Source organism: Geotrypetes seraphini, chromosome 1 (assembly GCF_902459505.1).
Source record: "Geotrypetes seraphini chromosome 1, aGeoSer1.1, whole genome shotgun sequence".
Classification (NCBI taxonomy): Eukaryota; Metazoa; Chordata; class Amphibia; order Gymnophiona; family Dermophiidae; genus Geotrypetes; species Geotrypetes seraphini.
The window spans coordinates 335060524-335077042 of NC_047084.1; the positions used below are offsets into that span (position 1 = coordinate 335060524).

The 16519-nt window shown below is 40.8% G+C and overlaps 2 protein-coding genes across 2 annotated transcripts in view; one reads left to right on the forward strand and one right to left on the reverse strand.

The window, feature by feature from the left end:
* The window catches only part of SNCA (synuclein alpha), a 272359-nt gene that overhangs the window by 19835 nt on the left and 236005 nt on the right, over positions 1 to 16519 (forward strand). The gene's annotated exons all lie outside the window — the stretch shown is intronic.
* LOC117367583 (tigger transposable element-derived protein 1-like) lies at positions 12793 to 14123 on the reverse strand. Its single transcript, XM_033960269.1, has 2 exons — positions 13629 to 14123; positions 12793 to 13506 (listed from the first exon to the last, which is right to left on the reverse strand). The coding sequence occupies exons 1-2, from the start codon at positions 14121 to 14123 to the stop codon at positions 12793 to 12795; spliced, it is 1209 nt and encodes a 402-aa protein (XP_033816160.1).

Sequence of the window (16519 nt, forward strand, 5' to 3'; positions counted from 1 at the left end):
AGAGGGTGGTGACAGAGAGAGAAAAACGGAGAGGTGACAGAGTTGAAATCAATCATGTACAAAGGAGAGAAGGAGTACGGGATAGATAGTTTATGGAAGGAGCATAGAAAGAGGGAAGATGCCTTATGGAAGAGAGAGAGAAAGAGGGTGCACACTGGATAGAAAGAGCACAGAGGGCAGTGAATGGAAGGAGCGAGATAGAGGGTGAACAGTTAATGGAAGGGGTAGAGAGAGGGAAACAGACACTGAATGGAAGTGTGGGGGAGAGGAAGGACAGCTGCTGAATGGAAGTGTGAGGGAAAGGGGGAGCAGATGCTGGAAGGAAGTGAGGAGGAGAAAGAAAAAAAGGGCACATGCAAGATTGAGGGAAGAGGATAGAGTTAGTTACTGGAAGGGGTGAGGGAAAGAGGTGGCAAGCTATAGGTAGACACAGTGAAAGAGGGAAATTGAGGACTGAATAGTAAAAAAGAATTTAAACATAGACTCCTCCAGAACTGCCCAAAGGCTTAAACTAGCCTTCCCCTCTCCACGCGGCATCCACTATTCAGGCAAACTGGGAAAATCCCTTCTCTTCAAAATCACAGGTCTTTGGAACGACCTCACCACCCCGCTGTGGAATCTGAGCTCCCTTCAGTTATTCCGCAAACAACTGAAAACCTGGCTTTTCAGCAAATTGTAGCTCTATCCTTCCCCCTTTTCTCTCCCCCCTTCTACACATAAGTTCATGTAATCCTTTTTCTTCTTCTCTACCCACTATTTTAAGTTCTTGTAAACCGTGTTGAGCTCCATTCTCATGGAGATGATGCAGTATATAAACTTAAGGCTTAGATTAGATTAGATTAGATTAGATTAGATTAGGCAGAAAATAAATTGAGAAGGAAGACCAGGGAAGAACAGGAGGAAGGGAGCAGAGAGAGAGATGCCAGAGCAGTGGGGAAGGAGAGGAGACAGATACCAGACCAATGGGGATGAAAGGAGAGGTGGAAGGGGGAGGCATACAGTTTCTGGAAGGGGCATAGAAGGAGAAAAGATGCCATATAGGGACAGAGAGATGGCAGATAGTGGATGGAAGGAAGAGAGTAACAAGAAGATGAGGAAAGCAGAAACCAGAGAAGACAAAGGTAGAACAAAAATTTTCTATTTATTTATTGCTTTAGGAGACATGTGTCACTGTTTCTGTGGTATTGCATTGTATGCAGAGTCTAGCTTCTTGCTGGTTCAATTTAACCTTTGTCTATGTATTTCTATTTTATCCCCCCTTTTTACAAAACTGTGGAGCGTTTTTTAGCACCAGCCATGGTGGTAGCAGCTCTGATGCTCAGAATTCTATGAGCGTCAGAGCTGTTACCACTGTGGCTGAAATCCACACTACAGTTTTGTAAAAGGGGGAGGGGTTAGTTTGTGATGACATATTCCATACTAGGCGAAGGTCTTTTCTGTGTTCTGTGTGTTCGAAAGACATGGTTTTCTGTTAGGATTGACTACAGGATTGATCTGTACTAGTCTGGCTTGTTTAGTTTTACAATGGGTGTATTGATGTTGTACTTTTCACTGCATATGTAAGATGCTGCCTTTTCCTAGGTACTCATGTGTGACGTGTGGCTTGTTACTAAAAATCATGTTTTTTGTACAGATGGAGGGGGGTGCCAAAAAATGATGGGCCCCGGGTGTCACACATGCCAGGTACGCCACTGCCAACATGTGCAAGTTGAATGACTTATGTCAGCTAATAAAAAAGTTATGCCCACTTTTGCATTACTTTTGCTACATCCCTCATATTCCCCCTCCTTTTCTAACTGAGGTAGATAGGCCGCTGTCTAGGCCTACCTCGGTAATGAGACCTCGAACGCTATATACTGGTTTCAATAAGTATATATTTATTTAGTCAATCAATAACAGCTTACAAGTATAGATCATATAGTATATAGCGTAACAGAAGGTGATGACCTCTAGGCCCAGAGGTCCTCCGATGTCTGTTCTGACCTCTCCCTTCTAAAGGCCTGGTTTTTATACATTTCTTAGTGGCCAACACCACGTTGGTTTACATCACATGATACATCCTTATTGGTTATTTACTGCCTAACTACATTCATTTATTGGCTATTTTCACCTACGTCATGTTATATGTCTACTCTGTTTTCCGTAAAGCCTACCTTTTCCCCGAAATGCCTGTTTCCCCACCATATTAGTATTTCCGAGCACAAGCCCCCCTCCCAACTTTAAACATCTCCGATACTTTCTATTAGATGATATTTCTTATGAATTCTTCCTTCTGAGAATTCTGTCTTCTGACCACGGTCTGTTTATCTCTTTATGGTATCTGGCTGGGTGGGCCTTGGTGTAAAACCACAGCTAGCCCACAGCCTCAGGACCTGTTGCTTTTTCTCTAGTTTTATTCCTACAGTAGCTAATTGAACTCATAAAACAGTGTATTTCTCCATCTTTGCATGCTCTTCAGTTAATGGTGAAATATCTTTCCATAGTTAATCTACTGTTTCTATCATCTGCAGAGATAGATAAGGTAGATGTCAGTTGCAGGGGCCGAGAGCAGATTTTTCTGTAAAGAGAAAAGTGATCTTTGTCTTCTTTTCATCCCCCTTCACCTGTCTAATGTCAGGACTTTCCGGGATATATCCCATTTCACCTGGCTTGCTAATGTCAGGACTTACAGGGACCAGAGCCTCCATGCTTTATTCTCTCTCATAACGCATAGTGTGGGTTTTAGTGCCGGTAGTGAGGAAGCGTATAGAAGTTCTGTGTAGAAGAGGCCAGGTGAAGACCCCTGAAATTTCCCCCATTTAAGCAGAAACAGGCCAGTACGGATGGAGCCTAAAATGAATGCTGAAAAAGTAAAAATGGACTCTGACTAACAAACTCTAACAAACTGTCAGCTCTGAAAGACACTTCTGCTTTCTTGAAGGAAAGGTCAACCACAAAACACAGCTGGAAAGGAAGACACAGAAATTGATGTAAAAAATTCATCAAAAAACTGGGCTGTGCAGCGTAAGAACAAGGGATGTAAGGAAGTAAAAACTAACCACAGAGCTAAAAAACATTATGCCAGGTGCTCGGAGGCGGGGCTTGGTATATTAACAGGACATTTAGGGGAAATCAGGGTAGAATTAAGAAATCATAAGGGGTGTGGTAACACAGTATCACTCATGTTAACCAGTCATTAGATTAATAAATGAGATAATAAATATGATTAACCAATGAAAATGTGAAATGTAACATGCATCAAGGTGGGCCAGAGCTGTCAGAGTCCTATAAAAGAGGGCTCCCGGGACCAGAGCTTCAGAACTCTTTGGAAGTTCTCCATCAGTCTGGCCAGCCTGATGTATGCTTTATCACTCTGTATGCTGTGTGATTTGTTCCTGTAAGCTACCATTTGATTATTAAACTCATAATGCTTGAACCAGTGAAGTAGACCGCTGTCTAGGCCTACCTCGAAATGGAGACTCCACACACTATATACTGGTTTCAATAGGTATACATTTATTAACAAATCAGTAACAGCTTACAAGAATAAATTATTCAGCATATAATGTAACAGATGTGATCCTCAGGCCTGAGGGTCCTCTGATGTCTGTTCTGCTTACTTCTGCTTATAGGCCTGGTTTTATACATTTCTTGGTGGTCAATACCACGTTAGCCTAAATCACATGATACATCTTTATTGGTTATTTTTCTTATACGTCAATACATAAGTAGATTCATTTCTTGGCTTATCTATTTGTGTCATCTTATACGTCTGTTCAGTTTGCCGTAAGGCCTAACCCTTTCCTGCAAATGCCCTTTTCCCTTTACCATATATGCAATACCGAGTCTAAAATTCCTTCTCTGCTGTGGTAACACATGATATATCTTGCTAAATAATGTTCCTGAGTACTCTGTTTTTCTGACCATGAGCTGTGTTCCTCTTTGCATAATATCTGGCCAGGTGCCATGCATCGGAATTTAAGTCTTGTTTCTTACAAGTTTTTGCTTACCATAGCTAACTCAGAAACAGAATATTTCTCAATCACTATAGGCCAGCTGGCAAGTGGGTTATGAAATATCTTTTACAGTTCATATACTGATTTATTAGAGCAAGAGGAAGGGGAGGGGGTTTTTCTCTTGTGAGGTCTGGTTACTTCACCTTTATCCAAAGGACTTATCTTGCTTCACCTGTATCTCACCAGGACTTCTTCTTCGTCTCATCCTCTTTTCCCTCTCATCCCCTCTTCAAAGCCCCTTCAGGTGGCTTTGACATCCGGATATTCGGTCAGAAGGTAGGTTGTGTCAGTGATCATACAGCACAGGCCTAGGGCCACGTACTTGAAATTGTACATGGTAAAAATGAAAAGGACAAGTGCCCACCCATACTATACTAACCCGGAACAGAGCAGCATAACATGTCACAATAAAATTATTAATGCAATGTGATAATATGCAATCAATAATTAGGATAATATGCAATGTAAAAGTCAGGTAGGCACCTGGGGTATGACTGCAGAGCTTATACTAATGTGTTAGAAACATTAGAATAAAGTACTGACGTGGTGGTGGCTCTTGGGAGGGGAAATCAACTATTGGTGTTTCCTAGGGAGGTGCATCAAAATCGGCCAAGTCAAGATTATCAAAAATGTTGTGTATGGGTCTCTATTTCAACATTTGGGATAGTTCGAGCAACTAGGCATCTGCAGGGGTTCATAATTTAATCTGATACGTTTTAATATATTCTCCTTTTATGGCTTCATCCTGTTATGAACATACTACATCCAAAAGGGATGGAGGGATAAATTAACAAGTTAGATTATTTCCATGCTCTTCCAAAATAGCTGGGATCAGTGCAGACTCGACTGGGTCCAGACGCCAGGGGTGAAAGTCCAGGTAACCACATAAAATTTTACGTCATCATCCTTCAGCTGGGCTCATTACTTCTTCTTCACTGCACTTCTCTTCAGCTTAGCAGCAAGAAAGGGGATGGAAAGAATCTGACTGGAAGGGAAAATAACTAGGGAGCTATTGTGGGAGTCAAAACAGGATGAAAATGCATAAAGTCACAATCAAGAAAAACACCCAAATCTTGCAATAGGGCTGTTAGAAATAATTATCAACACATGAAAAAATATATATACTAATACTGCATGAGTCCATAAAAGAGTTAAAGTGCAAATTAATAAGTCCATAATTAAAGCTGTAGAAGTTCAAGGTCATAAAGGTCATCCTGTCTTTGGTAGCAACAGTCAGGAAGTCTTTGCTGGTAAGTCTAGGCGCTTTCTCTGGTAGCACGATCCTTCCTTTGGGGCTCATCCGTCATCAGGGTTTCATACGGCTGAAAATTTTTCATCGATGATATTTCAAATAGCATTAGTCCATAATTATGTAAATAAGTCATTAATTAATTAAAAGGGTGTAAACACGGATTCTCATGTAGCATACAGCTTCCTCTGATATGGTAATTGTCTTTGTGAAGTGATCCACAATTAATAAGGCAGAAATATCTGTACTGTATATATCATCTAACTTGTTTCCAACAATACCTGAGCAATATTACTAACAGGATAGGTACAGCGTTAAAAGATGACATACAAAAGAAAACAAAAACTTATCTGCTTTAATTCAAATAGACTAAGGTCTAATATATGTAATGGCTGAATTATATTTGTCAGCCTAAGGGAATTATAGTTACAATGGCATATGATGTTCAAAGGACAGGAGTAATATGCTAAACATAAATATGAATTAGCAAAGAGTCAAACCCAAGCAAAAGGATGGCTAAGCTATAGCCTTAGACATATTAACACATAGGTTATATTGAAACATACTAAAATAAAGATGATAAACCCTAAAAATTAAAATAAAATAGGATTTATGGGAGAAATGTCCTTCCCATGGGATTCTATCGAATCATGGGTTCAATTTTGTTTGACTCACTATTATTGACTTTCACTAATATTCAATCAGCAAAAAGACCTAAACTACAATATTTTTGAATTCCAATCAATAGGACTGGACATTTCCTTCAGCAACTTATTAGAAAAGTTCTTAAGCAACAGTTAGAACCATTTTTTTAATAAAGCCAAACGCTGATTGTATTGTATTAAACCAGAAAGTATTCCTGCGTGTATCAGAGAATATATAAGAAAAAGAGGAAGTAACATTTCTTTTACAAGTTCCAAGAAAAGGCAGAGAGAGAAAAGACTGCTAGAAGTTTTTCAAAACTGTTATGATAAGTAAAGGAACAATAGTTTTTTCTTTTATATTGCTAATTATATTGAGTACTCATAAATAGAAATCTAGCAAAGTCATAGTTGTTTAGCTCATAATATATTTCATTAAGGGAAAAAAAACCAAACAGAACAATACACATTGCTTAAAGCTAGACAAATAATTTTTCTAACAAGAAGTGAACAACTTTTAATGTGTTAACATTATAGAATATGTTTCTTTGTTTGAACACTCAAAAACTTGGCTTGGGGCTTAAGAAATAAAAAGCAGAAGTTATTCTCACTTCGGTATGTTAGCACAACATTAATTAATATTACCATTTGGGATAGGAGTGGATCATAAGAACCCTATGCAATATGTTCCAATTATTGTAGAGACATGAATAATAAATAAATCTTCTTTCTTTATATTGATAATTATAGAGAGCGCTCATAAATGGAAATCCACTCGTATTTCCAAAAACACTGAAGTTGACATATGTCATAATACAACAAATAATAACTCATGTACTGGAAAACGGACCGACATTAATTGCTAGCAAGTATTAAGGTAGCGCCCCTCTTGTATAAATTTTTTATTTTTTATTTTTTAGAGTACTCAATAAAAATCATTAGGTGTTCTCTTAAAGTGCACTGTTTTTCCCCTAACTCTAGAAAACAAATAATCGTTAGTAATGGGAAAAAGCGAGGTGATGGGAAACGCCCATATTAAAAATCCCAGACCTAGAAAGACAAAGGGTGCGTTTATTTTTACATTGCCAGTTATCATACTTAATGCCTGTCAGTTATTTGGTTAGACATAATCACTTGTCACGAACCCTTCCTATCTACGTACACAAATCCTTCCTATAAACTTCAATAATCTGCTTATATATTCCCTTCATTGCCAATCTAACATAACACTTTCTATTGAAAAACAATGATCCAAATCTTTCCTGTAATTTCGTTCTTCTCTTCTCAAAAACAATTCTTTATAATCCAGCAAACTTATATGAAATAAATAATTGTTTTAATGAAAGCTTATGGTAACATTGAAACACAGTTAAAATATATACTTCCTCTTTCAGTCTCATTCAATCTCATCCCCCTCACTCCCCGTTTTTGTTTTTTTTTTTTCTCTGGTTCGTGACCACAAAAGAACAGGAAACAAGAACCACGAGAGCAATGCTTTCGCTTTCCCATAAAGTGCCATATATTACACAGGCCAGTACACAAGCGACAGCTAAAATGTAAAGCAAACAGCATAAACGGAAGAACAAAGGAAGCCATCAGACAGCATGACAAGCTGAAAATGAACCCATAAAAGCAGAACTAATAAGCCAAAACCCATACAAAATAGTGACCACACATGATAATACCACTTACACTAATAAAATCCAGGAAGACAACATATCAAGCGTAAATAAAGAAAGCTTGGCAAGGCAAGATGGTATGTCAGGGAAAGCAACGTCATAAGCAAGCAGTATGGTGACATCATAAGGGGCTAGGTAACACAAAGCACAATTCAGAGAAGAGGTGTATACTTTCGGCTCAACAATGGTAGGAAATATGGGGGCAGAAGGAGGAACAGAATTGTCTAAGCAACGGCTTAACAGAAGATCGAGGAAAAACCAACGGCAGATGGAATCAAGAGGGAACAGGCAAGAGAAAGAAAAACTAGGGCTAGAGGCACAAGACAAATAATCATGGCTAGCACTGGCAGCCAGAGAAGAATAAAACAGGGGGATTCCTAATGTCAGCAAGAGTAGTGGGAGAAATCAGACATAACGGGCAAGCCTGTTCAAGATGTGGTTTCCCGAGACAGGAACACTGCAGTCTTCCCTGACTCTAGGAAACAAAATAGGCATTAGTAAAAAGAAAGAAACGTAGGTGGCAATATTAAAATCCTGGACCTGTTTTTGTTTTTGTTTTTTTTTTTCCTTGCATTGTCACCTTGTCTATTAATTGGACATATATGTATTTCTTGTGCAAATACAGTTTCTGTTTTCTTCGTGCATTATCTTTCGCTGATCTCCAGTAATCTGTTTATAGTGTATGCGAAATCCGTCTGTGATCAAAAAACAAAAATAATGTCACCTTTATTCACCCCCCTCTTCACAGCTGTTGAAATGGAGCTCAACAGTTGTGAAATAACCTAAGAGATAGCAAATGGTGTGGTTAGTTTGGCAAGCCCCCACAGTCCACCTCTCTGGGCAGCCCACCCAGTGGGTAACAGGAACGGAGGAGCTTGTTTGTAGGTCAGACTAATAATGTATGTGTAAGAGGGGTTTATAGCCACGGGGCGCTTCCCCTCTGGATTCCCTTTAGAGGCTTATTAGACTACAGGAATAGATAAGAAATTAGGATGTGGAGCAGATCACCAGTGAGACGCTGACACAGGAAGTTAATGTATGAGTCAGTGTCCAGTAGTGATCACAGACGAACAACGATGTGTGTCCCTGAACCCCTGTAGGTCATGTGCAATGACCCTGGGGAAAGATACCAGGACTCTCATGGAGAAGAGAGGCTGAGAAAGATAGATTTGAAGACATATATTTCATAGGCGTTCAGTAGAGATTACTGGCATAAAGACCGCCCTCAAAAATATGCCTGAACACCAAGTATGCACCAGCCGGTACTAGGAGGAAAATTTAGGAAGAACGAGATAAAAGAAGTCAGGCATCAATTCCCCAACACTTATGATAATGAAGGTTCACAAAGATGCATGCTGACAGAAAATGGATATATATAGATAACAGTAATAGGTCAGATTTAGAGGTTATTTACCACAGAGATATATATAGGGGACTGATTTCACATGGCACCAACGATGCGGATGCAGAGAAACATCAAAATATAAGACAGTGGATTCATAGAAGCATCAAAATACAATATCACTATACAATGTAATATTACAAAATGGTTAACCTGTGGACAGAAAAATGGAAGGCCAGGCGTTATCCGAGCAGAGGAAAGAATTCAACCAGCAATTGAATCAGTGTCTGTACCAAGGAAAGAGTTTGGAGAAGAAGTAAACATAAGATATACACAGAGATAAAGCAATAACGGCCGTAAATATTGCTCCACTATATATGCTATCCTAGCTTCGTTTCCCACTAGTCATTATATTATGCTGGTTACTCTAACGCCAGTCCTTATACTACGCTGGCTACCCTAACGCCAGTCCTTATACTATGCTGGCTACTCTAACGCCAGTCCTTATACTACGCTGGCTACTCTAACGCCAGTCCTTATACTACGCTGGCTACTCTAACGCCAGTCCTTATACTATGCTGGCTACTCTAACGCCGGTCCTTATACTACTCTGCGATACCCCCAAGTTCTTGCTTTTCACTAACTGTAGTGTGAAGGACCAATAGGACAATTGAGGATGGGAACCCGGTCCCGGGCAAGGCAATGCAGAAAAACCGCTCCAGGGTCCGGGACCATCCAAATTTGACACCAGTGAGTCCTACGTAAAAAAACAAAAAGGAAGAAAAAAAAAAATTAGTGCTGAAAAAAAAAATAGTGTATAAGGCAGAACATATTCAATTGCTGGTGTAAAAATGAAATAAAGGAGAAGTGCGGCATAAAAAAGGGGAACAAGATAAAGCAGGCAACACAGCAACTCTGTAAAATAAGGAAGTTCAGTTGAAAACAATGCATAAGTACATAAATAAAACCCAGAATCAAACTTATGGCCAAAAGTAATGGAGAGGCAATCTGACAAGCAGATTTTATGCCTGCAATCCAGTGAGGTCGTTTAAGGCTCGTGTCCTACACAGTCGTGGGTTACCACTGAAGTAGACCGCTGTCTAGGCCTACCTCGAAATGGAGACTCCACACACTATATACTGGTTTCAATAGGTATACATTTATTAACAAATCAGTAACAGCTTACAAGAATAAATTATTCAGCATATAATGTAACAGATGTGATCCTCAGGCCTGAGGGTCCTCTGATGTCTGTTCTGCTTACTTCTGCTTATAGGCCTGGTTTTATGCATTTCTTGGTGGTCAATACCACGTTAGCCTAAATCACATGATACATCTTTATTGGTTATTTTTCTTATACGTCAATACATAAGTAGATTCATTTCTTGGCTTATCTATTTGTGTCATCTTATACGTCTGTTCAGTTTGCCGTAAGGCCTAACCCTTTCCTGCAAATGCCCTTTTCCCTTTACCATATATGCAATTCCGAGTCTAAAATTCCTTCTCTGCTGTGGTAACACATGATATATCTTGCTAAATAATGTTCCTGAGTACTCTGTTTTTCTGACCATGAGCTGTGTTCCTCTTTGCATAATATCCGGCCAGGTGCCATGCATCGGAATTTAAGTCTTGTTTCTTACAAGTTTTTGCTTACCATAGCTAACTCAGAAACAGAATATTTCTCAATCACTATAGGCCAGCTGGCAAGTGGGTTATGAAATATCTTTTACAGTTCATATACTGATTTATTAGAGCAAGAGGGAGGGGAGGGGGTTTTTCTCTTGTGAGGTCTGGTTACTTCACCTTTATCCAAAGGACTTATCTTGCTTCACCTGTATCTCACCAGGACTTCTTCTTCGTCTCATCCTCTTTTCCCTCTCACCAGCATAAAGGGAGTCGAGTGGTCTGTCTGTGAAGGCCTAGGATCTTCAGTAGTGGCGGTAACTGCTCCGACGCTCATAGAATTCCTAAAACCCACGTAACGCTTTAGTAAAGGAGGGGGATTGTTACATAAATTATAATCATGTATTATATTGTATATCACATGAATTTATACAATAAGGAAAAGAAACCAAACATCTGAAAAAGTAGAACAATATTATTCTTTTAAAGGAAAAAGGGGAGGGAAGAGGAATAGAATACACCTCTGATCTGGAGACATCAAGGTATATAAAGGAAATTCCAAGAGGAAAACTTATCACCCAGGACAAGTATTGATTATTGATAACATAAAGACCATTGGTCTGGCCCAGTAAGGCTATTCTTATGTTCTTATTACTACTGAGCCTATCACCTCTTAACCTCATTCTATGCCCTCTCACTCTGGAGTCTCTTTTCAATTGAAATAGATTTGCCTCGTGCATATTTATGCCACATATCTCCCCTCTCCCACCCTTCCTCCAAAGTATACATATTGAGAACTTTAAGTCTGTCCCCATATACCTTATGATTTAGACCACCAACCTTCCTCTAAACTGACTCCATCCTGTTTATATCTTTTTGAAAGTTTGGTCTCCAGAATTGTACACAATATTCTAAATGAGGTTTCACCAGAGTCTTATACGGGGCCTCAATACATCCTTTTTCCTACTGGCCATTCCTCTCTCTATGCTGTCATCTTTTCAACCTGTTTGGCCACCTTAAGATCATCATATATTATCATAACCAAGTCCTGCTCCTCTTTTGTGCACAAAAGTTCTTCACCCCCTAAACTATATCATTCCCTCGGGTTTTTGCAGCCCAAAATTTTGAGACTACAATGGGAACTCACGGCAGCCATTTTTATGACGGCTCTGCATGGGGCAGGAGCGTAGGAAGATCGATTCTACCCCATGTCAATGCTAGATCACCAGGTAAGGTCTGGGGAAGGTCCGGGATACAATGTTTCTTTTCTTCCCCCAAAAATTTGTGAATAACCGAATCCGTGGGTACTGAAACCGCAGATTCAGAGGGAGAAGTGTAGTGCTCTAACTTTTACACTTTGTTCTTATGTCCCATATATTCTTGTCCAAATACTAAGGAGTTAGCTTTAAACAGTTTTAGATCTTGTTGAATTGCCTCAACTTTTCTTTCCAGTTCAAAATTCTTTGCCTCCTGGGTGACCAGTTGCATTTTGTAATCTTGTAAGGAAACGTCCACTAATACAGTGGTACCTCAGAATCCGAACTTAATCCGTTCCCAAACTCAGTTCGAGTTCTGAAACGTTCGAGTTCCAAGACAATTTTTCCCATTGAAAGCAATAGAAACTGCATTTTCAAATAAATTTTAAAGTAAACACACTAGTTTTGTTTTGTAATGTTTTATTCATAACACTCTCAGATATTAACCAATGATAATACAGTACAGTAGAGTAATTTTTAGTACAGTAATGTAAAGAAACCAGTCTGTGAAAAAGAAAAGCAAGCAAGCTGGACTTATTTCTCAAAGGCTTCTGTGTTGCCGGTCTTGTTTGCTGCTTCTTATTGTTTTAGACACTACAGCGCTGAAACTAGAGAACTGAACGCGGGACAACTACTGTTCTCGCAATTCCAGAGCCCTGAAGAAATGATTATCTTATCATGAAATGTTTGCCATCATCTAGTTTCAGCACTGTAGCATTTAAAACAATAAGAAGCAGTAGACCAGACCGGCAACACCAAAGCCTCTATGAAATAAGTCTAGCTTATTTTGTAATTTTTTAGTCATAACACTCTTAGATACTGTATTAACCAATGATACTGTAATACAGTACAGTAGAGTAATGTTCAGTACAGTAATTTAAAGTAACCAATGGTTACTAATCATGATTTGGAACCTGGAACATGAGGTAGATTATTGTTAGGAAGGCAAGTCACTTTCCAGATTAGCTTCTGGTGGTTCAGGTGGAGATAGAATGTGAAAGCATGTGTTACCAGGCAGGTGTTTTCATTCTGCTCCTTTTTAGACTCTGTGACAAACTACCACTTGTAGAGGGCTTGGGATCACCTTCTATGTTGGCATCAGGTGGTTCAGGTGGTTCTGGTGTCTGTATTCTGGTGGTGTCTTTTGCGAACCAACGTTCCAAAATGGTTTGATGATGACGACCTTTTTGAACTTTTCTAAAATGTTCAATGATATTATCATTGAATAAGTTAACACACCTGTTAACAAGAACTTTATCGGGGTGCCACTTCTCTACGACTGCCTGTGTTTTTGACCACATGCTGAGCAGATCCTTGATTTCAGCTGTGGGTATGATACCTGTGTCTCCCTCTTCCTTCCCTGAAGAAATATCTTGGGCTACTTCTTTCTGCTGCTGCTGGTTGAGGTGCTGAAGCTCTTTCATTGTCAGCTCTGTCTTGTGATCATCCACTAACTCGTTGACATCCTCTTCACTGACTTCCAAACCCACGGACTTGCCCAGAGATACGATGTCAGGAACAACAGGTGGTTCTTCAAAGCCTTCAATGTTCCTTTCAGCAACACATTCTGGCCAGAGGTTTTTCCAGGCAGAGACCAATGTTCTAAAAGACACTTCCCTCCATGCTTTCTCAATGATTCTTAGGCAATGGAGGATATTGTAGTGATCCTTCCAGAACTTTTGCAGAGTCAGTTCCGTTTCATTTGTAACTTCAAAACATCTCTGGAACATAGCATTGGTGTACAATTTTTTGAAGTTTGAGATCGCCTGCTGATCCATTGGCTGTAAGAGGAGTGGTATTGGAGGGCAAAAATCTGATCTTTGATGAAGCTATATTCACCCACCAAATTATCCTTCAGTCCTGGTGGATGTGCAGGAGTATTGTCAAGGACAAAGAGAGCCTTGATCGGGAGGTTTTTCTCCTGCAGATAAGCCTTTACATGAGAAGCAAACTCCTCGTGTATCCACTCAGTGAAGAACTGCCTGGTAACCCATGCTTTCACATTTGGTCGCCACATAACATTAAGTTTGCTCTTAATGATGTCATTCTTCTTAAAGACCCGTGGATTTTCTGAATGGTATACAAGGAGAGATTTGATCTTGCAGTCCTCACTAGCATTACAACACACCAAAAGAGTAAGACGGTCTTTCATTGGCTTATGGCCGGGTACAGACTTTTCTTCCTCTGAGATGTATGTTCTCCTGGGCATCTTTTTCCAAAAGAGGCCAGTTTCGTCACAATTGAACACTTGGTTCGAAACATATCCCTCACTGATTACAAACTCCTTTATAAACTCTTCAGCTGCTTCAACATTAGAACTGGCTGCCTCTCCATGCATAACAACGCTATGGATCCCAGTCCTTTTCTTAAAGTTCTCGAACCACCCTCTATTGGCTTTAAACTCCTCCTTTTCATCAGTAGTATCAGACAGGCCTTTCACTAGATCTTCGTGAAGAACTTTGGCTTTCTCTCAAATGATTATCTCTGAAATCACATCACCAGCAAGCTGTCTTTCATTAATCCAAATACAGAGCAGTTTTTCCATCTCTTCCAGGCTTTTTGATCTCCTAGAGGTCAGTGTAGTAACCCCTTTGGCCACATTAGCTGCTTTGATAGCTTCTTTATTTTTCAAAATTGTACACACAGTCGATTTAGGCATCCCAAACATAGCAGCAAGATCAACCACATGTGTACCGCTTTCATGCTTAGCAATAAGATCTTTCTTAACTTCAATTGTAGCTCTAACAGCTTTCCTCTTGCTTTTATTTTCCGCTGGACACATGGCTAATATAGGTGGCCTGAGGGCTGTGCAGGAACAAGATCGGACCCACGTGGCAGAGGCAGCAAGATTGGCTCAGTGGCAGAAACAGCAAGACCAGGTCCCCTTGGCAGAGACAGCAAGATTGGCTCAGTGGCAGAAATAGCAAGACCAGGTCCCCCTGGCAGAGGCAGCAAGATTTGGTCCCCCTGACAGAGGCAGCAAGATCAGGTCCCCCTGGCTGAGGCTGCAAGATCGAGTCCCCTGTGGCTGAAATAGCAAGATCGGGTCCCCCTGGCTGAGGCTGCAAGATCGAGTCCCCCGTGGCTGAAATAGCAAGATCCCCCTGGCAGAGGCAGCAAGATTGGGCCCATCTGTCTGACCCAGCAAGATCGGGTCCCCCTGGAAAAAGCAGCAAGATCGGGCCCACCTGTCTGAGGCAGCAAGATCGGGTCCCCCTGGAAGAAGCAGCAAGATCAGTCCCACATGGCAGAGGCAGCAAGATTCGAGCATACAGGAACTGCAACCATTGCTCAGCCAAAAGCTTTCCTGCCAGGCGGAAACAGGAAGCTGCGTTGAGGGGAAGCTTTGGGCTGAACAATGCAGGTTCAGATTCCAAAGCAGCGTTCGGATTCCGAGACAAAATTTACTATTAAAAAAGTTCAGATTCCAAAATGTTCGAGTTCTGGGGCGTTCGGATTCCAAGGTACTACTGTACTTTATTTCTAAAAAAAACTTTTTCCAATTGGGCAGCTGCATCCCAGATCGATTCTAATGTAACATGAGTAGGTTTAACCATAGGGGAGAAAGAGGTCTCACCGTCCTGATGGTTCTTCGATTCCTCTCCTGAGGAATCTGGTGTAAACTGTCCACCCAGATCTCCCAAAAGCTCCAGCTATCCAGGAGACGGTTCCAGACAGTCTCCGATGATGGCAATACTTCCTCTAACTGCTCCCTCTATGCTCCAGTCATCTCCGATCACTGTTTCCATAGCCGCTAGGCTATCTTCCTCATATGGCTCCATCGATGAGTCTGAGAGCTTCCCCATGCCTGGATCTCTGGGCTGAGAGTAGCATTCAGCTCCGTTAAGGCCACCTCTCTGCTAGCACCGGTTCCAAAGGAAGGCGTTGATTGAACCACGAAGCGTTCAATGGATGAAAGAGGGAAAGCAGAGGGCTCCGGAGGAAAAGCCCTCATTTTCCTTTTTCTTTTCCCCATCTTGAAGATAAATTGAAGCATGGTTATATAAACTTTTAAGCATTTGGGCAGCGCACAGCCACTGAAGAAAAAGAGATTTGTCTCCAGAGCTCAGATCAAAGCGTCTGTCTAGTATGCCATCTTGATTTTCTCTCTCCAATAAAATTATTTTTTCTACCTTTTGTTGTCTGGTCATTATTCAAATCATGTTGGTCCCAGGCTCTGGTTTCTGTTTGTCTTCTGTTAACTTACTTGCCAGGGTCTCCTGCTCATTTGACGGTTTTTTCTTTCTCTGTGCTCACCATCTATCTTCCATCTCTCTGTCTTCCCCTTCCTTCCCCCAGAGGTCTAGCACCTCTCCTGTTTTTGTCTCTATCCTCGCAGTCAAGCATTTCTCTAATGACCATTCCCCCCATCCAGTATTTCTAGCCCCCTCCCTCTACACCATCCCTTGGGTTCAAATTATCTCCTTTTCCTTTCCCTCCCTCCCTCAATTCAATGGTCCACCATCTCTCTCCCTCTCCTCTGTTTTAAGACCCATTATTTCTTCCCCTTCAGCTCCCCCCCCTCAGTTTAGCATATGCCCCTCTCTTTGGCCCCCCTCCATCCCTCCGTGTACTTTTAATAGCTACACCAGGTGGCCCCTCTGAAGACCACCATGTTTCCCCTTTCTCTCCACTGTCATCTGGTTTCTCCCTGGCCTCCCAGCAGTGGCGTACCTAGCATATGTGACTCCCAGGGCCCATCATTTTTTGACACCCCCCATCTATATGAAAAAT